General features: G+C 32.4%; 1 protein-coding gene across 5 annotated transcripts in view; it reads left to right on the top strand.

Annotated features, from left to right (window-relative positions):
- FAT4 (FAT atypical cadherin 4) overlaps positions 1-26,706 on the top strand; it is a 185,731-nt gene that overhangs the window by 148,216 nt on the left and 10,809 nt on the right. For all 5 annotated transcript variants that reach the window (XM_031664296.1, XM_021938782.2, XM_021938784.2 and 2 more), the window contains 6 exons: positions 7,792-7,896; positions 12,747-13,054; positions 20,428-20,513; positions 21,404-21,583; positions 24,001-24,125; positions 25,786-26,003. In XM_031664296.1, the coding sequence (XP_031520156.1) occupies positions 7,792-7,896; positions 12,747-13,054; positions 20,428-20,513; positions 21,404-21,583; positions 24,001-24,125; positions 25,786-26,003 (1,022 nt within the window). The remainder of the gene's footprint in view (positions 1-7,791; positions 7,897-12,746; positions 13,055-20,427; positions 20,514-21,403; positions 21,584-24,000; positions 24,126-25,785; positions 26,004-26,706) is intronic.

The following is a 26,706-nucleotide window of genomic DNA, read 5'->3' as shown; positions in this document are numbered from 1 at the left end:
TAACACTTAATCCTTACAGAAAGCCAATAAGACAGTGTATTGTCTGAGACTGATCAGAAGTTGGAACTACCCTCAGACTTTGAGGCAGGAAAGTATTTGCTACAAGGAAACATCTTACAAAATCTTCAACCTGGCTAAGAATACAGGTCAGGAACATTCACCAATGGGAGCAGCGCTAAAGACATGACAGGCATTGCAAGACAGCACTGCTGATCTTCTTGCCCACCTGCAGTGCTGCACCAAGTGACCTGAGGAGAATGGTTCCTGCTTTGCTTTCACCATTCAAATATCACCCCAGTCTTTTTTGCTGGCAGAATATAAACCTGAACCCTTTTGGAAGGGAGTCTGGAAAAGGTAGTTTTCAGACTTCCAGCCCTTGCAATATGGAGAGATAGGAACGATGCTGAATATCAGCAGATGATAGGTGGCTTAGGAAGGTGTTATTATTATGCTTACTTTACATTATAGGAAATTGAGCCTACAATCCGGTGACTCCAGGGCCAGGGCTGCCAAAGTCTATATCATAAACTCTTTCTAGGGAAGGTTGTTTGAAGTTATGTATTAACGTTACATACTTCTCCTCAGAGTTCACTTCAGTCTCCATTTGCATAGTAGGAGATAATCCAACTGATCAGGAATGATATAAACAAATATAAAATTGAATGATTAAGATGAATCTTACATTTTTTTAAATCAAGTTTCAAATTCTGGATGAACTAACTATCCAGTAAAACTGGCAGATAATTAATTTCTGACAATTTTATTTCCTTTTTATATTTTTCAGGAAACAGTATGAAAAAAAACATAGCGAGTGGCAAATGTTAATTCACACTTTAAATTAGAAATGTATTGCTTAAATTTCTATAGGTTGTTATTGTTTTTTTGTGGAGGTAATCTCTGAAGGATCGTTCTGAGTTTTCTTTTTACCTCGTCTCTGCCAGAGAGCCTGGTTCAGGAAGACAGAGCTAATATACCAAAACATCTTAATATCTAACCTAGTCAGAGCTAATAAGCCATAAGACAAAATTTACACATAATTATATGTGTGCCTCTTAGATGATTTTTTTTAAAAATTACTCATAATAGCTAGATTTTACTTCAGTTAACATGAATTAAAGTCTAGTGCCTTAGTAAAGCTTCACTTCTTCATGGTCTGTATATAACTTTTGGCCATCAGAATTATTTTAAATTACTGTATTTTTTCATACTCTATTTTTGTGGACTTTCACCTCCATTTTATCAATGAGTTTCAGAGTCTGTGGAATTACAAATCAGAGCTGCACAATTTTCTGAACTTTCTGCTTAAAATGATCCTCAGCCACTATCCATACCCAGTTTCTCTGTCTGTCTCTCTCTCTCTCTCTCTCTCTCTCTCTCACCCCACTGCGTATTTTATGTGGATTTAGAAATTGTGTTAAGGATTAGAAGAGTAAGTGGCTTATGAGTTGATGCAAACTAAGAGGTTTTATCCCCAGAATCCCCCAGGGTGTGATTAAATGTTAGCTGAATGGAGATTTTAGGTAGAGAACAACTTATAAGGATGCAAGTATGAAAATGAAAATCATGGAACAAAAAATATGAAGGGATATAGTTATTATCATACTGTCACCAGTTTATTTCTGAAATATTCTTCAAGTTTATTTTCAAGTTTGGAACCATGCACATAATAAATATAAAACAACTATATTGTTCAATGAATGAGGGATTTAGAGGGAATGAATTTGTTTGTATAACATGTATTTCTGATCTCTTTTCCTTAGTTACTGGAAAAAGAACCAAAAGAAAATTGAAAAAATAAGTAACATATTCAGTTATAATCACTTCATATGTTTCATTATTAAGGAAATTTTCTTAGAATTTTTACATTAATATCACCATATGGAGCTTTGACTAACTGTAACATAAAATATTAGAAAAAAGATGGATAAAGTTTATTATAGTATAGACCATGTGAAAAATTAATTTCTAAATTTTCACAAAGTGTAATAATACCAAAAATTACATCAATTGTCAGTATGCCTCAGTGAATAAAAACCATTATTCCTGCCTCGGAAGTCTAGGGGTTCCTAGAGGAAAACTTTAGCCTAATAACCACACATGTAGTATTTATTTTCCTATACAAATGAAAATGTCTTGCACTTAATAGAACACTAATTAGAAAGCACGGTAATGGTAACCACATCAACATTTGTCTCCTGCTCCCAAGTTTGCACTGTTTGCATCACATTCCTGGCATTAAATCCTTCATGGGAATGGATGGTGTTATAATATGCAGTATTTTGATACAGCTTGTTTATAAATCTGGCTATCTTATAACATAATTAGTTCATAGTCTCTTTAACCTTTTCCATTCACTTTCACACATCTGGATGCATTTTAGGTGTAGTATTTGGAATAATGCCAGGGGTTTATTACTATACGGAGAAGTTTTCTTATGTTCTCAATTAAATCTCAATATTTCAGGAAAGATGAGGTTTGTTCATTCATCACTTTAATGTCATTTGACAGTATAAACAGTAATTTTTTTTTCAGACATACAAAGTTATATACAGACTATGCACAGTAATTTGACTGAGAATTTTGCCAAACATTTGCTTTCATAAAGATGGAAGGAGTAACAAAGAGTGATTCTTTTAAAATTACTACAGTCATGTATTAGTGTTATTGATGATCATGTGACCGGAAAACCATAGAATACAAAAGAAATTTAGTAAATATATGAAATTAAATTTTCTTTGAGATAAAGAAGAGTGGCTCATGTAAGAGAGAACAAAGAGTGCAATTATTTTGATTTGATTTGATTCCTGAAAGCAGAATTAGGCAGTTTATGTTAGGTGATACATTAACTTATACAAGCATTAATAATTTATGCTTCTAAGAAGTAGCTTAAATGCTTCTTATTTCTGTAGAAAATAGGCATATATTTATAAGCTTATGTGTGTAATCATATGTAATCATTTGTAGTCTCATTGAGGTTGTGTTTGTGCTTATTTTACAATACAAAGGTAAAAACTTTTTTTGGTTGTTGCTTTTCTTACTGGCAGTCCTTATTAAAACATGGTATTTTTGCTTTTGTTTCAATGTAAAAAAACCATAAGGCTATTGAACAGGATACTTAGATAGACTATCTTCATAGCTCCTTAACAATAATGGAAAACATTTGCATACTGTGCAAAAGACAGCTACTTTTTGCTAAAATAATTTGGAAAATTTATAAGCTAAATGTCTAGAATAAAGAGCATATATTTATTATAGAATTTCTTTATTAATAACATAATCAATTTAGACCTAAAATGGACTTTTAGAGTCGCACATATTCTTCCATCTCCTCTGTGTAGAAATACAGGCGATTTAAAAATAATATTTATGGTAGTCTAATATGTATATATAATCTAAGATATTCAATTGAAGGCTACATGAATCACAGGGTATCAAAAATTATCATATCTTCATGGGGTGGTCCAATTTAACAATTGAGAATAAATTTAGCTCTATTTCACATAATCCAACATTAAAATGTGCTATTGGACAAGTGAGACTTGAATATACATTCTTGTTGAAAAGACCATAGGTGATTAAAATAGATTCAGTTTATGTTCAACACATCATCACATCTTCTGCCTCGAACATGAAAATAGACACAAAATTTCTCTTGTAAGTTTAGGGAAGTCTGTGGATACCATAGATTCCTATTGTGCATTTATTTTCACCTTAAACTATTCCCACTTTCCATGTGCTAAGAATTTACACTTCTTCAAGCACATCTCCTTCTAGTTATGATAAATAGTGTATGGCAACACAATTAATTGATGGATGTCAAAGCAATGAGATCAATTTATTCTTCTAAACAGCTGCTATGGCAGTAAACATATCTTAATAGAAGGAGGCCTCTTGAGTTCAAGAGGCATAAATGCCTGTCTTTGTGCAAGTCCTATCAGCATACTTCCAAGCCTGAAAGCGTTTGGCAAGTATTGTTAATTGACTTGCAGCATTAATTAAGTTAATGATCCAAGATTTTGTTTCACAGTGCTTCAACACATCAGATTATTGTACCAAGAGCATGTTAGAGTAATTTAAACTACTGCATTCTCTGGTACTCATTATGCCATTAACACTACAATTTAAGTAGATAGACTTGCACAAAACAATTCAGAATTTTGTTGATTTCTAATTGGGTAAAACAGCATAAACTTTCCAAACTTGAGAAATATGCATTTAGAAGCTTTCTTTTGATTCTAAGTAAAATTATGGCATCCTTCTCTCACACAAAAGACACAGGTATTTTAAATAATAATTTAAATGTAAACATGTTTTCCTACTATGTCTTTGAATTTAAGTATCTAGTATGGCAACCTCTGAGTTCATAATTGTAAAAAATTTTTACTCTTTAAATGGAGAACTCAAACTAAATTTTTAAATAGTAAATAATTTACATGCTCTACCACCAACAAATAAGACTACTTTTTCCAAACTCAACAACAAATTCCTTTATGTAAGCACTAACAAAGCCATTTTATTCATTTTTTTTTTTTAACTTATATTTTAGGTTCTGGGTACATGTGAAGGTTTGGTACATAGGTAAACTCATGTCACAGGGTTCGTTGTACCGATTATTTCATCACCCAGGAATTAAGCCCAATACCAAATAGTTATCTTTTCTGTTCCTCTCCGTTCTCCCATCCTCAACCCTTAAGTAGACCCCAGTGTCTGTTATTTCCTTCGCTGTGTCCATGTGTTGTCATCATTTAGCTCCCATTTACAAGTGAGAACAGGTGGTATTTGGTTTTCTGTTCCTATGTCAGTTTGATGAGGATAATAGCCTCTAGCTCCATCCATGTTCCCACAAAAGATATGATCTTGTTCTTTTTTATGGCTGCATAGTATTCCATGGTGTGTATGTACCATATTTTCTTTATCAATCTGTCATTTATCAGCATTTAGGTTAATTCCATGTCTTTGCTATTGTGAATAGTGATGCATTGCATGTTCATTTGTATGTGTCTTTATGGTAGAATGATTTATATTCCTCTGGGTATATACCCAGTAATGGGATTGCTGGATCAAATGGTAGTTCTGCTTTTAGCTCTTGAGGAATAGCCATTATTAATTGTATGTAATTATCCACTAAGAAAAAGTAAAAAGGAAACAACTTTATTTTTAAACCGAAATAATGAATGCAAGATTGAATTTGTTTTTTCTTAACAAATTCTATTTATATTTGTGTATACTTGAAGAATAAGATTCTATTGAGAATTTAAGATTTATAGGAATTCATTCTCAAAACTAGTATTTTATTGGTTTGTAGTATCTTCTACCACTTTGTAATCAGTGTTTGTTTTAATAAATGAATAAGTCTTATTTATGTTAGGATATATTTCCTCTCCTCACTCTGGAGTAACTGCAATAGCCTGTATTTTATATTTAAATTAAACTCAGATGTCTATGTTAAAATATTTTATACAGTGTAAATAAGATAATTGATTCATATAAATTATACACAAAAAGAACAACACATAAATTTCATTTGTTGCTATTTAAATCAAGATTTATAAAGGTAGTGTTTATAAATGAAATTCAAAAAAGATACAGTAGCTTTATAGGAACAATGACTTGGGATTTATACTCATACGTTTTTCTCAGAGAGCACATATGTCCAAGTATTTGAGTAAGTATACATGGCAGTACCCTCTAAATTTGTTACATCTTATTTGTTCCTCATTTCCAGTCTTTAAGAAGTGAAGGTGGCAATTTTGTAACCCACTAACATGTTTTCATGATAAGAAGGGTATATTGAACACATTTATAAATACATATATAAATCTATGTATTTTATACATGTTACTTTTAACACAACTCTAAAATAATTTTTTGGATAAAGGAAGGAATAAAAGAAAGTAAAGCTGTACCTGGTCAAAAAGCACGAGTGAAAATTATGTATGCTTTTACAGTGAAAACAAAATGGAAAGAGTAGAATATTACTTTCTTGATGACAACTAATCAAAAATATTGCCAATAGTTCTTATGTATTTGCAACTGGGGAACACTGTGCTGTGAGAAAAAAAAAAAAATTCTACATCACGAAAATGGCCGTCACATAATCAGTTGAAAAACAAAATAGGAAAGAGTTCTATGAAACAGCTACTCTCTGTTGAGAAATTCAACACTATTTAAAGTTTGTCTGCCTGTTTCTCAAATGTAGTACACCGCTACAATACTTAAAACCTGATTTCTGTGCCCATACATTTGTAACTTGTTTATTTTCATGTCGTTGCCTTAACAATAGAAAGGTATTCTGAAATTGTTAGCTCAGTGTTTTGCCTCATAAGGAGGTTCCCAATTTATTTATAAGGGAAAAAATGTTATGTTTATGATTCTATGATGTACAGAAATGGGCTTAGTTAGCATCATGAGATCTGACTCACACTTATAATTTCAGACCAGAATAAGTGTGGCTCCATAATCAAGCCACAAAAGCAGAACCAAGTTAAACAAAATTTTGACTGTGTTTTAAGCAAAGTTAGTATGATGAAATGAATTATCTGTGCTCAGCAGTAGGTCTAGTTGTGCATATAGAATGCATATCATTTTCTGAGCTATCTAATAAATGCATTCGTGAAATTGGGCTGGGAAGTAGAGACTAGCTTCCAGAAACAAATGCTATAGTACTTACAGTCCTACTCTCAATGAAAAGAAATTAACTAAGAATTCTGTAACATCTCACTGCATTATGAAATTTGAAAATTAGACCCTAACAAATATAGTACATAATTACAATACTTTAAAGTTATAGTGGTATTAGAATATGTTTAGGTTTAGGTAAAAACAAGTAACATAACAAAAACAAGTGGGACTTATACCCCAACTTGTATACACCACATGATCAATTACCATAGTTTTCTGAAACCTGGATATGGGAGCAGAGGCCCTGAATTGGTCTGTGTCATAGTTTTACAGTTTCACAGACAATATGTTAACTACCAAGGGGCTTTTATTCTTCACTTTTGAAATGTAAATACTTCTTTTTTATGGATTAATACTCCCTACTGAAATGGAACTACAGTCTGAAAACACTTGTTTGCTTTCTTCACTGCCATATCCCCCTCCATTATCATCTCTGGCCCATAATAAGCACTCAGTCAATATTAGTTGATTCAATTTAACAAGATCATGTATGAGAAAAGTCTTTATAAACTGAAAAATATGCTGCTTAGGTATTATCACTTCAGACAAAAGACAAAGTATACATAATCTGTAGTCAAGAATAAATTTTCAAAAGCATTTTAAAATATGATGTTTTCTTATTCTGCTTTACAACAGATATGTGCAATTTAAGTGATATTTCTTGGTAGTAGAAGGAGTGTAGTTTGATAAATAGGCTAAATTTTTATCTTTGAAATATCTAAGTCAAGAAAATCTCTGCAGTGTAAAGAATAGTGTAAGTTTCAACTCTCCATCTATAAAATATAAAAAATGAAGGGACATTGATGTAGAAAATAAATTCAGTGAAAGTATTTAAATATGTTTATCATGTCATTTCTCTGCAAATAGTATTTTCTTCCAAGATGATTATGTAAATTATTTCTTAAATATAATGCACATTTTACAATAGGTCAACTAAACAAGATTTTAAATTCTAAGATATTATTCTAATTTCCTATGTCAAGTAAAATGTTTTTATATTTCTTTTCTCCATGATATGCCTTAGGAAAGATTTTTACATATGGTAATGCTGTAATGGTGTTAATATATTTATGTATGAGATTTAAAAAAAATGAATTTGATATATTTTAGGGAAAATGTGTGAATCTTCAGTCAATTACTGTGAATGCAACCCCTGCTTTAATGGTGGTTCCTGCCAAAGTGGTGTGGATTCTTATTATTGTCATTGTCCATTTGGTGAGTAAAACTTATTTGTTGATATAAAATATAAGTTCATTTTTGCACACAATTTAGCAATTTTATTTTATTATGAGCATGACAAAGAAACTATTGTTTTACATGGAAAGTTTTATTACAATAAAATATTAAATGTTTAACATTTGTAAAAGTTATGGAAATCCCATTGAATGTATTGCATTGATCATTACTAGGAAAAGAGTCAACTCAAGATAATCGAATTAATGTTGTTTCTGTAGGACATTTCCCCTCAAAGATTTATGGATGTCTTCTTTTTAGCTGAGAACTTATGAACTAAAAAAAAAAAATCTTTAAGCACTCTTTGACATCACTGTCTATTTCAAATCTTTAAGAGTAGTCAAAGTAAGGTTTTTTGTTTGTTTCACTTTTGTGAATGTTGTTTTTTTTTTTTTTTTTTTTTTAATTTATTTATTATTATTATACTTTAAGTTGTAGGGTACATGTGCATAACATGCAGGTTTGTTACATACGTATACTTGTGCCATGTTAGTCTGCTGCACCCATCAACTCGTCATTTACATCAGGTATAACTCCCAATGCAATCCCTCCCCCCTCCCCCCTCCCCATGATAGGCCCCGGTGTGTGATGTTCCCCTTCCTGAGTCCAAGTGATCTCGTTGTTCAGTTCCCACCTATGAGTGAGAACATGCGGTGTTTGGTTTTCTGTTCTTGTGATAGTTTGCTAAGAATGATGGTTTCCAGCTGCATCCATGTCCCTACAAAGGACGCAAACTCATCCTTTTTTATGGCTGCATAGTATTCCATGGTGTATATGTGCCACATTTTCTTAATCCAATCTGTCACTGATGGACATTTGGGTTGATTCCAAGTCTTTGCTATTGTGAATAGTGCTGCAATAAACATACGTGTGCATGTGTCTTTATAGCAGCATAATTTATAATCCTTTGGGTATATCCCCAGTAATGGGATGGCTGGGTCATATGGTACATCTAGTTCTAGATCCTTGAGGAATCGCCATACTGTTTTCCATAATGGTTGAACTAGTTTACAATCCCACCAACAGTGTAAAAGTGTTCCTATTTCTCCACATCCTCTCCAGCACCTGTTGTTTCCTGACTTTTTAATGATCGCCATTCTATTTTTGTTTTTTACATTAGTTTTTAATTTTGTTCTTTACATTGATTCAGCCACTTTTATTAGAGGGACTTAGTAACTATACATGAAGTTTTCATAATAGGCTTTTTGTAGCTGATACTACCTGACTAATAAAATTTCAAACTTATCTGTTCTTTTGAGTAAGAAAAATTGTTAAAAAGAACTTTTGTGTAAACATACATATTTATTCACCCTAGTGGAATGAACTAAAAGATTCCATCCAGGTCTTATCCAACTGTTACCCATTACTGTGCCAGCCAAAAACCAGAGGAAGCATTTGTATTAGCTTGGTTTGTTTCTTAAGTTTGTGATTATTCCATTTTTTTAAAGGCTACTTTACACCACAACGTAGAATCCATCTCCAGATGACTCTGTCTCTTTTCTTAAGCAAGAAAGAGCAAGGATATTTTTCTAGTCTTCCTTTGGGCATATAACTGTGCTATATGGACCTGAAAAGAAAAGCTCAACCTATAGTAGATAGTAGAATTTGAAGGACATATGCAGTTCCTAATATCCTGTATAATTTACTAGGTATTTTTAATTTCCAAACAATTTCTTGACTATCTGTTTTTATTAAGCACAACATCAATAGAATGATAAGGACAAACAGAACAGAAAAATGCCTAATTTGGGGGAATGTATTTTACCAATGGTTTTGAGGCCCAGAAATTGAATGATTTGCCCAAAGTCAAAAAATGAAGTTGAAACAAAACTACCCCAAGACAATGTAGCGACTAGAACACAAATTTTTTATTTTCAGTCCAGTCTGACATTCACAACACCCCTTTTTATAAAATTTCTTTGACATTCTCACTAACAATGCCCGGGAAGTAATGAAAGGTTTATCAAGGTCAAAATAACCACAACTTTAGATCTCCAAAACCTTTTTCTTTCTTTCAGTGGTGTCTCATAATTTTAAATGGTGCTGCTTTCTACATATAACCATAGTCAAGTTTCATGGTTTAACTTAACATTTTGATATAAAAGATAAGGGGGTTAGAGTGTACACTGGAAATGATTTTCAAGTAACTGAACCGAAAACGTTCATATTTTTAGGGATTCCTTTACATTACAGTTGCAAATTTGAGGATTTAAGAAAATTGATACACAATAAAAACAAGTTGCTGCTGCACTGTAGTGGTACAACTGGTGTCGCCTATTAAGTGGAGCTATTTGGGGGGCCAAATATACCTTCTTGTCGCTCTGCTAGAGATCGCCAGGGAAAGAGGAATAGCACAATGTAAATTAAAATAGACACAAATCACACATAGCCGGCAGTGCAAATTTCTCCCCCTATTCCTTCCAGTGGCAAAGACAAAAAATCATTATCTAAACTTAGACATTGTCAGCACTTAGAAAAGAAAACAAAGGTCACTGAAACACTACTATGTAATTTGAAACTAAAGAGATAGAATTAAAAACAAAAACGATTTTTGTTCTCAAATTCCATAAAGAAATATTTTCATGTTTGAAAACACACTATCAATTTGAATTAAAATGTAAGTATCTATGTACTTCCTACATATATTTACATTTGAATATTCAGCACATTGTTATAGATTTATTAAAGTTTATTCAGAAGAGACCTAAGTGAACACATAATACAAATTTTTTCACTAGTATTTTTATTTCATTTATATGCTTTCTTTTTCCTTTAACTTCACTTACTCTTTCTGCATTGATAACATATTTATATATTAACTATTAATATATAGAAATTATAAATATTAAATATAGATGCCACAGAAATGTATAAAATATAAATGCAAGTTCTACAGGATAGATATAATAAATATATAATGTACAAGATTATACTATGTATAAAATATATTATCTATATATCATATATATGACATATCATATATATCAATAAATATCATTTCTATAATTCCTTTGCCTTCAACTTCAGTTAAAGATTAAAAATTAAAAATCATGTATAATTTCTTTTTTTTTTTTTTTTTTGAGATGGAGTCTCGCTCTGTCACCCAGGCTGGAGTGCAGTGGAATGATCTCGGCTCACTGCAAGCTCCGCCTCCCAGGTTCACGCCATTCTCCTGCCTCAGCCTCCCGAGTAGCTGGGACTGCAGGCGCCAGCCACCACGGCTGGCTAATTTTTTTTTGTATTTTTAATAGTGACGGTGTTTCACCCGTGTTAGCCAGGATGGTCTTGATCTCCTGACCTCGTGATCCGCCCACCTCGGCCTCCCAAAGTGCTAGGATTACAGGCATGAGCCACCATGCCTGGTCAAAATTATGTATAATTTCTACTCATTTATAATAAATATTATTTCAGCCTGGACAGAAAAGGAAAAGATAAATAACACAAACTTTTATGGCAGCTTCTAGGCTGTTTTAATTTTTTAAATGTTCTGATATAAAATGTGGTAGTCAAAACAACTAGACAATCAATAGATCTGGCCTCAAATTTTGGCTGTTTCTCTTGGTTCTGTGACCTTAGGCAAGTTTTAAGTACTCTATAAAATAATGGCATTGGTTCCTTCTAGCTGAACAATTCCCTCACTCTAAATTTTATGCATTTACAGGACATAAAAAGCCAAAATTAAGAAATGAAGCCTTTGCAAGTTAATAAGAATCATGAGGTATTGGCGTGGGTTAATTTTCCAATCATTTGCCACAGTCTACTAATATTTGTGGGAAAAGAATTTTGGCATAGCATTGTAACATCAATAAAACTCATTTTTCAAGTTTGAAAAAGAACCAGCACAAACAAGTGGGAATGCTGACTTTCAAAAAAAAAAAAAAAAAAAAAAAAAGACAGCTATTTTAAAGTAGCCTGCTATAAATCATACCCACAGAGGGTATAAAACAAGAAAGAGATAAAAACTTAAAGACAGTTATTTCCTTTCCTAAACCAATGATTTCACTTGCCCGATTTTGTGGCCTTGAAAATAACATGAATATAGGTACTGATTTTTAAAAAATCAAAACAAATACATTTACCATCTTCAATTGAGTTGAAATAGTTTTTAAGAACTATATATTATGAAGGAAGTATGTTGGCTGAAAATTGTAGCATAATAAAACTTCTAAAAGGTCAACAAATTTAGGCCGGGTGTGGTGGCTCATGCCTGTGATCCCAGCACTTTGGGAGGCTGAGGCGGGCGGATCACCTGAGGTCAGGAGTTCAAGACCAGCCTGACCAACAAGGTGAAATCTCGTCTCTACTAAAAATACAAAATTAGCCAGGTGTGGTTCTGGGCACCTATAATCCTAGCTTCTCGGGAGGCTGAGGCAGGAGAATCGCTTGAACCCAGGAGGCAGAAGTTGCAGTGAGCAGGCACTCTAGTCTGGGCAACAAGAGCAAAACTCTGAACCCCAAAAATAAAAAATAAAAAAAATTATAAAAATAAAAATCAACAAATTTTGAAACGTTTCTGGGAAAGAAATCTCTTCAAACACACTCCATTCCACTAAACCTTTAATTTTTAGAAACAAAGCATACTTAGATATGTTCCCTAATCAGACAATGAAAAATAATTACATCAATTAATCATTTCTGCCATATTTTAAAGATCATTCATCCATAAAGATCATTAACTCTATTTCAATTTTAGTTTAGATGAAATTTTTTGGTAAGTAACAAGAAAGTTGTTAAAACATAACTCATTTTATAATTCAAAAATATTTTAATCAAAATATATAATAAAATTTCCCTGAAATTTTATGCCAGTTTGTCAATTTTCCCTCCAACAGGTGTCTTTGGAAAACACTGCGAGTTGAATAGTTATGGATTTGAGGAGTTGTCATACATGGAATTTCCAAGCTTGGACCCCAATAACAACTATATTTATGTCAAATTTGCCACTATTAAAAGTCATGCCTTATTGCTTTACAACTATGACAACCAGACAGGCGACCGGGCTGAGTTTTTGGCCCTTGAAATTGCCGAAGAAAGACTAAGATTCTCTTATAATTTAGGCAGTGGTACATATAAACTCACCACCATGAAGAAGGTGTCAGATGGACATTTTCACACTGTGATCGCCCGGAGAGCAGGAATGGTAAGATATTTCATCCTACATAAACCTCATTTTATTGTTGTATATCCAACTGGATTATGAACTGGGGTGCAAATCATATTAAATTAGGTTTATTCATTAAATGAACACTTTAGTTATGAACAACTTAGATGTAACATTTTTCTTTTGCTCATAACAACTCTGTTCAAAAACAATAAAAAAGAGAACAATTGAGAAAATAGCCTAGTGTGTGAAAATTTCATTGATTTTTTTGTATGTTTTTAAGGCCATATCAGGCCTATACTTAAAATAACTACCTTTCTTTCCTAAGTATTTATGCCTTGACTGAAGAAACAATTAAAGAACAGAGGAGACTTTTCTGCAAAATCTATATACCTTAATCAAAAACACTTTATTGTTAAAAAATGCTAGCAATAGTCGTAGCTAGTCATAGTCTTTTTGCTGGTAGAGGGTCTTGCCTTGATATTGGTGGCTCCTGACTGAGCCAGGTAGTAGTGGCTGAAGATTTGTGGTGGGGGCTGTGGAAATTTCTTAAAATAAAACAACAGTAAACTTTGTAACATTAACTCCTTTTTCATGAAAGATTTCTCTGTAGCATTTGAGGCTATTTGATTGATACTGTTTTACCCACAGAGGAAATTGTTTCAAACTTGAAGTCAAGCCTCTCTCAAACCTTGATGCTAATGTATTAATTAAGCCTATGGAATATTCTAAATCCTCTGTTGTCATTTCAACAATGTTCACAGCATCTTCACCTGGAGTAAGTTCTGTCTTAATAAACCACTTCCTTTGATTATCCCTAAGAAGCAGCTTCTCATCCTTTCATGTTAGTTTTGCAAGATTGTAGCAGCTCAATCACATCTTCGGGCTTCACTTCAAATTCTAGTTCTCTTGCTGTTTCTACCACATTGGCAATTACTCCCTCCACTGAAGTCTGGAAGCCCTCAAACTCATCCACGAGAGTCAAAAATCAACTTCCTCCAAACTCCTTTTAATATTTGATATTTTGACCTCCTTCCATGAATCATGAATGTTCTTCATGGCATCTAGAATGGTGACTCCTTTCCAGAAGGTTTTTAATTTACTTTGCCCAGACCCATCAGAGGAATCATAATCTGTGGCAAATATAGCCTTATGAAATTTATTTCTTAAATAATAGGACTTGAAACTCAAAGTGACTCTTTGATCCATGGGCTGCAGTCTGGATGCTCTGTTAGCAAGCATGAAAACAACATTAATCTCCTTGTACATCATTGTCAGAGCTCCTGGGTGACCAGGTGCATTATCAGTGAGCAGTAATATTTTGAAAGGAATTTTTTTTCCTGAGCAGTAGATCTCAGCAGTGGGCTTAAAAATATTCAATAAACCATGCTATAGACAGACGCACTGTCATCCAGGCATTTGTGTTTACTGATAGAGCACAGGTGCAGTAGATTTGGCATAATTCTTAAAGATCCTAGGATTTTTATAATGGAAAAGGAGTGCTGGTTTCAATGTCAAGACACCAGCTATATTCGCTCCTGATGAGTCTGCCTATCCTTTGAAGCTTTTAACCTAGGCATTCACTTCTTTTCTCTAGCTATGAAAATCCTAGATGACATCTTCTAATAAAAGACTGAGTTTTTACATTGAAAGTCTGTTCTTTAGTGTAGCCCCTTCATCAATGACCTTAGCTAGATCTTCTGGATAACTTGCTGCAGCTTCTATGTCAACATTCACTGCTTGGCTTTGTATTTTTACATTACAGAGATGACTTCTTTCCTTAAACCTCATGAGCCAACCTCTGCTGCATTCCAACTTTTCTGCTGTAGTTTCCTCACCTCCCTCAGCCTTCATGCATTGGAAAGGAGTTAGTGTGCCTTTTTCCAGATTAGATGTTGGCTTAAGGGAATGTTGTAACAGGTTTGATCTTCTATCCAGACTACTAAAACTTTCTCCATATCAGCAATAAGGCTATCATGCTTTCTTATCATTTGTGTATTCACTGGAGTAGCACTTTTAATTTCCTTCAAGAACTTTTACTTTGCATTTACAGCTGGACTAATTATTTGGCACAAGAAGCCTCGCTTTTGGCCTCTCTTGGCTTTCTACATGCCTTCCTCACTAAGCTTATTCATTTTTATATTTTGATACAAAGTGAGAGACATGCAACTCTTCCTTTCACTTGAGCACTTAGAGGCCATTGTAGGATTATTCGTTGGCATAATTTCAGTAGTGTTTTATCTCAGGGTACAAGGAAGCCTGAGGATAGGTAGAGAGACCAGGGACAGATAATTGCTCGAGCAGCTAGAACATAAACAACATTTATCAATTAAGTTTGCCATCGTATATGGCACGGTTCATGTTGCCCCAAAATAATTATAATAGTAACATCCAAGGACACTTCACTCATCATAGATCACCATACCACATAAAATAATAATGAAATAGTTGAAATATTGTGAGAATTATTAAAATGTGACTCACAGTCACAAAGTAAGCACATGCTGTTGGAGAAATGGTGCTGATAGACTTGCTGGATGCAGGATTACCAGAAACCTTCAATTTGTAAAAAACAAATCTGCAAAGTGCAATAAAGTGAAGAGCAATACAATGAGGCATGCATGTATTTACAGATTATATTGATTTTATTATGTGGCTTTCATGTTACAAGAATGACATATCTATTTAGGACGTGTGTTTATTAAACAAATATATTTTTTTATGAAGGAAAATGCATCACATCTTTTCTTTATTAATGTTAGAAAATATTTGACATAGTGTAATAGAATGGAACAGCTTATTTATTTTTTATTCTTTATCTTCACAACGATCTCTCCATTTCCCCCATCTCTAACGGCTATCAAGGATTTATTTTTTTTTAATAAGAAAATGCTAACAAATCTGTCTTAAAACATTTTTGCACTTTAGCTTTGAGCCTTTAAAAGTGTAGTAACTGGTGGCCAGGCGTGGTAGCTCACGCCTGTAATCCTAGCACTTTGGGAGGCCGAGGTGGGCGGATCACGAGGTTAGGAGATCAAGACCATCCTGGCTAACAGTGAAACCCCATTCTACTAAAAATACAAAAAAAAAAAAAAAAAAAAAAAAAAAAAGAAAAAAAAAATTAGCCAGGTGTGGCAGTGTGCAGCTGTAGTCCCAGCTGCTGGGGATGCTGAGGCAGGAGAATGGCGTGAACCCGGGAGGCGGAGCTTGCAGTGAGCCTAGATCGCGCCACTGCACTCCAGCCTGGGTGACAGAGCAACACTCTGTCTCAAAAAAACAAACAACAACAAAAAAGTGTAGTTACTGGTAAGATTTATAATTCACCCTAGATAAAATAATTGTGTAAAATGTTAAATTGTCTACTAAAAAGAAAGCCTAGCCAAAACAAAATAAGTACCCTTAAATCATTTTTAAATGAAAAAACTTGGTATCTAAATGATTATAAATTTATTTCTGATTTCATGTCAATCTTTAGAATATATGGTAACTTATATAGTCCTTAGACTGATTCTATGAATCATACATTTGTGTGACTACAGATTAATTTTTGCCACTAAATGCGTGGAATATGTTATGTTGCTGAATGCATATAAGCAATATTCAGAAGTAATATTTAAAATGTTTTTAACCAAGTTTTTGCTATTTTTTTTCTCTCTGGCCCATAGTTAATTTTAAAGGCTAAAATTTGTGCAATCTATAATTACCAATTTCATAAGGGCATAAGACAGAAACTACCTTATAATATTAATTATTTTTGACCAATACACATAACAGGCAATCTATTATCAAAGAACAAAGTTTGTCATTTGCTCTCAGGAATATTTTATAAATCCATGTTTATTTTGAATTGGCATCAGATACAATGACTTTTCTCTCCTCCACTCGAATTTACTACAACATTAAAGTAAATTTAAGCAAGTTTTTAAACACAGAACTATTTTTAATTGTGAGAGGGAAAAAGAATAATGATTAGCTTTAAATATAACCAAGTGATTGTGTCAACATGCTCAAGGGGAGCTGCTCAGACATGTCATTGATGGATATCGCCACATCCATCAAACTGCATTCAGGGTCCTACCAGGTTATGAAATGTATGTTACTTGAAATGTGGGTGAGAAAACAACAAATGTATTATATGGTTTTTATCAATCATTTTATTTATATATTGTTTTCCCCATTTCCTTTTGAACTTAGTGTTAATATTTCCAGCTGGAACATTTTTCTAATATATTTAATTTATACAGTGTTTACTTAATAAAATTACCCCCAACCGTCTGAAAATGGTGTCAAGACATAATGCTATATTTTATATTTTAATTCTACTATGCCCACATTTCCATATTTTTGTAAAGGTTAATATGAATCATAATTAAAATTTTATTTCTGTGAATTAAGTGCTAAACAGGTGTTAGTCATCCCGAATTATCACCAACTCATCCCACATATAACCTTTTGAAGTAAAATAATGGAATATTTGACTTGATCTTGGTCTCAATGAAGTTTAAATTATGAGTAGTGCCTAAAAATCCACCTGACTTTAATGAACGTTAGTAGAGGTATAACAAACCAATATTGGATAAAATATATTTTCTGATTAGTAATAGATTATTGCACTGATTTTTGCTTGAGATTTTAAAAATAGCAGAATATCAAACTGTATGCTCAGAGGAAGACCTCTGGAAAAATGTAGAGTTAATCAGTTCCAGTATTCCTGATGATTGATGTAACCAGAAATATTGGGCCTTAAAGAATCAGAAAAACATTTGGAGATGGATATATATAGATTGGGCTCACATTAGCCATAATAACATCCTAAAGCTGATGAGTAATAGTAGACATCACCTCACCCCCATTTTCCACACATATGAAAGATAACCATATTTCTGATATGTTGTCAAGTATACTATAATGTAAAATAAATGATTTTACCTGATGACCTCCAAGGTCACATTAAACTTCATGAGCATTTGATTCTATCAAACAAGGACATGGGAGCAAGAGGTAAGTGAAGGAGGTAATTTGAAGGATGCAGTTCATTTGTATTATTGTGACCACAGTCATCAATTTTAATAATACCATATATGAAAAAAACTCTGTCATTATTACTTGAGTCATAGGAAAAATGCCTTCCTGTTTCAGAAAACATCCAAAATAGGGCCCCTACTGGATTCTGAAACTGTCATTTTCTACATTTCAAAATAATTTTGGTTGGAAACTGGCAAAATCATTAAACTCTAAGCTTTAAATCATTGCATAGTTGGGGTAAAACATTTTAATTTATAGTGGTAAAGCTATAAAAATTCAACAGCAAAAGAGAATTTAACTCTGAAGATTAAATTGCATGAGCTTACTATTAAAATAAAACATCTCCTCCATTATTCTTTGAGTTGTATCGGCAAGCTTTTAGACATATGTGAAATATTAACAATGACTAAAATACAATTCTGTTATCCAAGGTTATTTTTCTAGTTGAGGCATTTATAAATATCCATGTGGTACTTTCTAGTTTATGATACTTTTAGGGATCTCTACAAGGATACTTGCATAATATATGTAGAGAGATGTGTTCAATCAAATAGTCACCTAAGCAGCAGAAGTTGAATTATAAAAACCTAATATTGCTTTTGAGATTGGGTGTCACCCCAATTTACAGATAACTGGAAATAATCATAACTGTCAAAAGAATTAACTAAATGGGGCATGAATGTCTTGCCAGAGAATTGGAAGTATACATTTTTCCTACAAATGTTTGTATTCATTATAATTTACTTGAAAAAAAAAGGCAAAAATATCCATGTGGCTCACAAGAGTTTATTGTACAGAGCTTATAATAACTAACTCTTAGAAACATTTAAGAATATGTTAGCCAGTAATATTTGATAAACAATAAATTGACTACACATTCACCTCAGTCTTTATTTTTAAAATGTGAGATACTTCAGATAAATTTTTGCAAGTCTCCTATTTAAATATATATTTTATAGATACTGCCTAAAAATCATAAGCAATATTGGTAAAAGTGGGATATTAAGGAAATCAATCATTTTCATTCCTAATGAAAGTGCCCTCATTTTTAAATACAGAAAATTTGGTATCCAAAACTTTGCATTTAAGTTTGTCATGTTATTAGTCAACTTGCTTAATCTTCCTGCACTGTTTTCTACATTTGCTTTGCTCTTATAAACCTGAAATGATAAGCATCCTGATAAATAGATAGTTGCATTGTATTTATATTTATCTTCTATATATGTAACAAATTTGGATTAACCCCATCTGTGGCATTCATAAATTTAGAATAATGCTTTATTGTCTGCACTGGGAGAAATCTTTAAACCTCCTGTCCATTCAGAAAATGAATTATTGTTATTCCCGTGATCTACTCCATCCTTCTTATAATTTCAGCAACTAAAATGTGCAAAGTTTGTCGTTTATCAAATTTTAATGAAGTTTGGGGAACAAAGGACGTGCATCACAATAGCATTGCAGATTATACAATAATATGGATATACAACTTTGGTCTTAGACTGCACTGCAGCCATCCTCAGTTGCTGGTACTCATTATATAGGACTCTGACTTCTATGGTTATCATATTCTTAGGCCTTTTAACCATAAATTGATGACTTTGTTTATCAATCAAAAGGAGTATTCATATGTTCTACTAAACAGAAGGCTTTTGTCTCAAGGGAATATGCATCCCTTAGAATGTAAAAATGACTACTTAATCATTATTTAAATACTATTGGGGATTTTATACTGTAAAGTGATCTATAGTAATACATCCTGATTATAAAGAAATATGTTGTAATGTTATTTATAGATAATTATTCTTAACAAAAATGAGAAGAGCACTTACTTGATTTAACATATTTCAAACTTTAATCTGAATATTTAAATTTTCATAGATTGCTATAATAGTATTTATACTGTATTTTCATAGTCCTTTTGTAAATATGGCTGAAATCGTATGAGAATAAGACTTTTGAAAATCAAAAATTAAGAAAAAGAAAAGAAAATCTTTGCTTTTGTTAACATAGTTTGACAGTACAATAAACACATTTCTTAAGATTGTAATCTACAGGAAGATGTTTCAGACCTATTGTGTATTATTCTAAAGAAGATTAATGGCACTTTTATATTTTTTCACCTTTAAAACAGGGGAGCAGGAGAGGATTTTTAAAGGTACCCTTTTACCTCTTATAGGTATAGATAGTCATAATTTTAGTTTGAGATATCAAAGAAACATGTGCCCATGATTCAGTATTATAATTATGTGATTTACACATTAAATCAAGATGTTATCATAGTTTCCAAGTCATGTTCACATAGAAACAAGTCATGGGTAATGTTGGCTGGAAAGGCTAATAGGGACCATAGAACCCAAAGTTGAACGTTTCTTTCTTTTGCTTCATAGGCAGCCTCCTTAACTGTGGACTCCTGTTCTGAGAACCAGGAGCCAGGATATTGTACTGTCAGTAATGTGGCAGTTTCAGATGACTGGTAAGGAATATGATTACTTTAATTTTCATTATTACTTAATTTTTTAAAAATAAATTGTATACCTAAAATAATTACAGGATGCTAAGTATACATAAAGCTTAAGATATTTTATTTCCCTCTCCAAATTTTTATAATATAAAATAGTCAATAATTACTGTGCAAAATGTGTTAAAATGTGTGAAATGAAGTGGTAGAAATAAGGATAAAATTGGTGAAAAGGAAATTAAATATAGCCAGTAGTCTTTGGAAAGATTCATGAAATAATCGTATATGACCTTCATTCTGAAAAACATGTAGGATCAAGACCCCAGTTCTTTCAACTGCATTTCCAAAAGTTTATGTGAAAATTATTAACAGATATTTTTCCATAGCACTTAAAGCTGAACACAGCAGTAATCTACCAGAAAATAAGTGATTTTAATAGGAAAAAATCATAAACAGAGAAAAATAAATAGACCTGGATAATGACGCATCATTCATTGCCTCAGTCAACTTATTGGCATCCCTTGCATTGATCACCTTACTGATATCCTTTATCATCTCTTCAGGGAAGGAGCAATGTAATGTAAATATTAGAGGTGATACTAATTCTATAGCATTTTATCTTCCCTCTGAGAGTATGCTCCTTCTTACTGACTCAGTATTGTGATAATATACATCTAATTTGACTAATTGAAAACATAATTTCCATAAATTTTATTATTTTTCATAACTTGGAAGCCTAACAACTCTGTGTGTTTATAGGACACTCTTCTACATGTTTTCTATTGAAATTTATCACACTATAATAAATGTCAAAAAAAGCTATATTCACTGTTTTTCAAAATAAACATCATACTAAAAATGTAATCTTTTGGCACTAATATTTATATCTTCCATTTTTTATTTAGGACTCTTGATGTTCAGCCAAATAGAGTCACAGTTGGAGGTATCAGATCGCTAGAACCAATCCTTCAGAGGAGAGGACACGTGGAAAGCCATGATTTTGTCGGGTGTATAATGGAGTTTGCAGTCAATGGAAGGCCTCTGGAACCCAGCCAAGCTTTGGCAGCACAAGGCATCCTAGATCAGTATGGCAATTTTATTTCTTACTGTTTTAAAGAAAAAGAATGCAAAAAAAGTATGCTTCAGTGAGCATCAAAAGATGAAATTATTATTCTCAAAACTCTAAAAATACCAAATGATATACATTGTTTTGAATTTTAAATATTTATTTACACCTTTGAAATTTTGGCATAAAGTTTGATATTTAATTAGAAAATTAATATTTTTCTAGAGTCTTATACATATATATTACATATATATGTATGTGTGCATGTATATGTTTTATCCTCTTACAGAGAGTTGTGAAGATTAAATGAACTAAGTTGGTAAATTATATAAAAAAGAGTTCCAGCATATAGAGATATATAGACGTTAGCCATCATGGGCACATAGAACTTTATTTAACCTTAAATAGTTTTACTTATAGACATACATATTCCTAAAAACTTGATACAGCTTTAAAAACAGGTAATAACTTGATTAATTATGAACTGTAAGACTTTTTTATTTGATTACTAATTAGGTTTCTAGCAATAACTTAGGAATGGTAGAAATTACATATTTTATTTTAAAATTACTTTTGTTCATTATTGAAGTTTGAAAAATTCTGAAAAAAATACAAGGAAGAAAATAAAATTAACCTATAATCTAACCACCCAGAGACAAGTACTCCTAGGTTATTGTCATGTTTGTGACTGCTTAGTATCCCATAATGTGAATGTGCTATATTTTAACTATTGCTTTACACTTCAGTTGTTTCCAGTTTTATTAATATACCAATTACCCTGTGATTAACACATTTTCACAAAAATCTTTGCTCACATTATTTTTTGGATGAGATTACTAGAAATAAAACTACTACTGGCAAAGCTAGAAATACTTTCTAATGTTTGTAACTTAAATAATTTAATAACATTTGCCATTTGCCTTTCTTTTCCTACATGTTGTTACTGTTTTGTTACAAAGTCACATTGGTTCATTATTATTATTAATCAAACAGTGCAGAAAAACAAAGGATTGAGATTGCCACCATTGTTCATGCTTTGGTGTGCATCCTTTTGTATCTGTCTCCATGTTCACACACATTTTTAAATACCATTTTTTTTTCATTTAGAGATATTTCGTGAACATCTTTTTAGGTCAAAACCTACTGAAACAAAACTTTTAGACTTACCTTTAACTCCTCTCTTTCTGTTAGACCTTATGTCCAGAATGACCTTTCTATTTGTTTGTTTGTTTTTTGAGACGGAGTCTTGCTCTGTCGCCCAAGCTGGAGTGCAGTGGCGGGATCTCGGCTCACTGCAACCTCCGCCTCCCGGGTTCAAGCAATTATCTGCCTCAGCCTCCCAAGTAGCTGGGATTACAGGTGCCTGCCACCACGCATGGCAAATTTTTGTATTTTTAGTAGAGACGGGAGTTTCACCATGTTGACCAGGCTGGTCTTGAATTCCTGACCTCATGATCTACTGGCCTCGGCCTCCCAAAGTGCTGGGATTACAGGCATGAGCCACTGCGTCCGGACCAGAATGGTTTTTAAAACACAAGTCAGTTAACTTTTTCACTTTTTGGCTCGAAGTGCTTCAATAGCTTCCCATCTAACCAGCTTCAAAACCAAAATCCTGACACTGACTGACAACATTTTTGTGATCTGCCATCTCCCTTAACTTCCTGACCATATCTAACTACTCTTCTTCTTCTTGTCCCCTGAGCTCCAACCATGTTGGACCTCAGTGTTTCTCAAACATGGCAGTACGCTTTCACTTCAGGGCTTTCTCACTGGCTGTTTCCTCTAGCTGAAATGATATTCTACCAGATATACGTCATTCCCTTATTTTATTTAGGTCTTAAGAATTAATCTTAAAAATTAAGATTAATTCACTGCCTAAAGATTCAGCAAACCTGCAAACTCTCTATACCCTTTCTCACCTTGATTTTCTCGATAGCTATTTTTTTCTTTACTTTCTGCCTCTTCCACAAGAAAAAAATAAGTACTTCCTGAGTGCACGGTTATTTTTTTCATTACTTTACTTCCATGCTTAGAACAGTACTTGGCGTATGGTAGGCATTCATTAAACATTAGTTGCATGAGTAGCCTGGTAGACAGGTGTCCAAAAATATATGGCCCTGGATAATATGTATTAACCAAAGTGTTTATTTGACCAAGATATTTTATTCAAGTAAGAATTAATTTAAAGAAGAAATTGTCATATCTTTCTCATTATTATGTAAGACATAATTTTTCTTGAATCTTTTTTAGTGTGAGGCAGACTGTGTTTTTTAGGAAAACTTCTAATTTGATTAGTTTCTCCAAATGTAGTTGTAACTTGAGCTTCAAATAATGGAGTGCTTGAAATTAAACAAGTTAATACAAATTTTATCGAGTTTAAGCAAACTTCTTCTCATCTTTTATGCGATTTATGGTTCTCATTATGATTTATTTTAGATGCCCTAGGCTGGAAGGCGCTTGTACTCGCAGCCCATGCCAGCATGGTGGCACATGTATGGATTACTGGTCGTGGCAGCAGTGTCATTGCAAAGAGGGACTCACTGGGAAATACTGTGAAAAATGTATGTAAGGTCTTCCATCTTCCCCTGGAAATTATAATAACTATGAAAAGTAAAATATATGCACCCAAGTATGTAATTGGATTAAAAATTATGGTTTCATTCTAAATATTAAAAATATTAAATGGGCAATAATTGGTAAAATACAGTGACATTTAAAAAATATTTTTGTAACCTGAAGAAGAATGATATCCTTTTAAAGAATTATTTACTAAATCTCTAGCTTCCATTTTAAAATTATTTTATTCACTTATTTTTGTTTGTTTTAGCTGTAAGAATGCTAGGCAATCTAGAAGATCAAAGGTTATATTTAGGGTTTGGTTTTTTTTTTCGTATTATCTGCCTTTGGGGGATATTTTTCTGGTCAATTTTTGTGCATAAAAAGGTATACACACTAAATCACTCAACACTGAGCTCAAAACATCATACAATGGCATCGTATGTTAAAATTAATGTTGATACTTTCATTTCAATGTACAAGTGGTAGAATTAGTTTTGGATATTGCTTTTTAAAATCCTTTCATCAGTTGTCTCCTAAGCCCTAATGTTATTATTTAGACATTAATGACGTTCACATCATCATTAGAAATTGGTGCTCTGTAATTTCGAGCTGTACATTTCACTAACTACCCCTAATGGCTCCTCTTTTCTTAAAATTCTTCATTTTCAAACAAGTGGTTACTACTTAAATCCATTGCAGATATCTGACTACATTTAAGAAGTCATTTGATTCAATTATATTATGAAAATGAATAGAAATGCATAATAAAATTGAGGATATAATATAATCTAAAAGGTCTTAGCAGAAAGTGTAATTGTGTGTAATTATATTAGAGATCATGAAAACATAGAAAACATATTGTCATGTGATTTTTAATGAATAAATATTTAATAAGTAGGAGCCTAATTATATCTGAAATATGAGTCATTGGCTAGATAAATGCCTGAGGCGCTTTTTCTTAAATCATGATGTAACTCACATACTATAAAATGTATCGTTTTAAAGTGTATTTTTCAGGACTGAAATATATTTGAGCTCATTTTCTTCATATTCTTTCTTTAGCTATATGATTTGTTTCTATAACTTAAACTTCCACATTTCTGGAGTGTGGATTTTTTTCAGATTATGATAAATTATAATATACATACTGATTACACGTGATGATAAATTATATGTGATGATTACTGAAAATAAAGTTAGTTACAGATGCAAATATTTGATTGTACACTTCTTTGTCCAAATTCATAGCATACTAGAGACTAAAGATTACAAATTATTTTAATCATGCAAACATATATTTTGGAAACACAGTGAAAATGATTACAAACAAATTTTTCAGGTACATATTTCCAACAAGTGGCTATGTCTTTAGATATTCATGATTTATATAATGTGGCCAATAATTTAGTAAGTATTTCCCAAATGGTTAATGACTGTCATAAAGTATTTTACGTTTCATGCTTCTGAAATGGATGTAAACATTTGAAATCAACTTATATAATAATTGATAAATGACTATTTTTTAAAGAGTAGAGTTGGGGGACAGTAATTCCCAAAACTTAATATTTTCATTGTCCTTTTTATATTTTTGTCACTATAGAAAACTCTCCAAGAAATGCCAAATGAATGCATTCATTTTCCCTTTTTTCCTTTGGCTTTCAGCTCTTACTCCTGACACTGCCTTATCATTAGAAGGCAAAGGGCGCTTAGACTACCACATGAGTCAGAATGAGAAGCGGGAATATTTGTTAAGGCAAAGCATACGAGGTGCTATGTTGGAGCCTTTTGGTGTGAACAGTCTGGAGGTAAAATTTAGGACCAGAAGCGAGAATGGCATTTTAATCCATATCCAAGAAAGCAGCAATTACACTACTGTGAAGGTGAGATAAAAGCTAATGGTGACTTCATTTGATTAGACCGCCTGCCGTATAGTGGTTTAAATCACTCCTCCCATAATTTCTGTCCTTTTCTTTACAACCCATTAGAGTTCCGACTAATGCTGGGCACTATTCCAATGTCATCTATCTTAACTATTCCACAGGCATTGGCCAGAGTAACAAAGATCTGAATGGTTTGGTTTCTACACACTTTTGTGGTGCTTTAGAGTAGAGAACCCTGCCAGGTAGGCCAGCACACAAAGAATGAGTTGCAATCTATTTTTCTGGTAAGAATTTATATCGCTTTTTTCTTACTTTTAAACAAAGCAAACCAAAAATGTAATGTGTCTTTGAAATACAAAAATATTTTTCTCCAACAATTATTTCAAATACTGATTTGTATATGTCAATTGACAGGATTAGAATAAGGAAAAACATTTTGAAATAAGGAAAAACATTTTGAAATTATATGATTTCTGGAGCATATATTCAATTCTCTATATAAACTCTGTGAAGTATATTTGGAATTTATTATAATTTTAATTAACCTTTCCAAATAATTTTTAAATAATCTTAAAAATTATACTTCATAAGAACAATGGTTTGATTTATCTTTAGGCTTTTACATAATTTGTTTTTTCTTATCTGTAAATAAGATACTAAAATTACATACAGATGAATAATTTCAATAGATATCCATTTTTGC

Source organism: Papio anubis, chromosome 3 (assembly GCF_008728515.1).
Source record: "Papio anubis isolate 15944 chromosome 3, Panubis1.0, whole genome shotgun sequence".
Taxonomy (NCBI): domain Eukaryota; kingdom Metazoa; phylum Chordata; class Mammalia; order Primates; family Cercopithecidae; genus Papio; species Papio anubis.
This window is presented reverse-complemented; position numbering and strand designations above follow the sequence as displayed.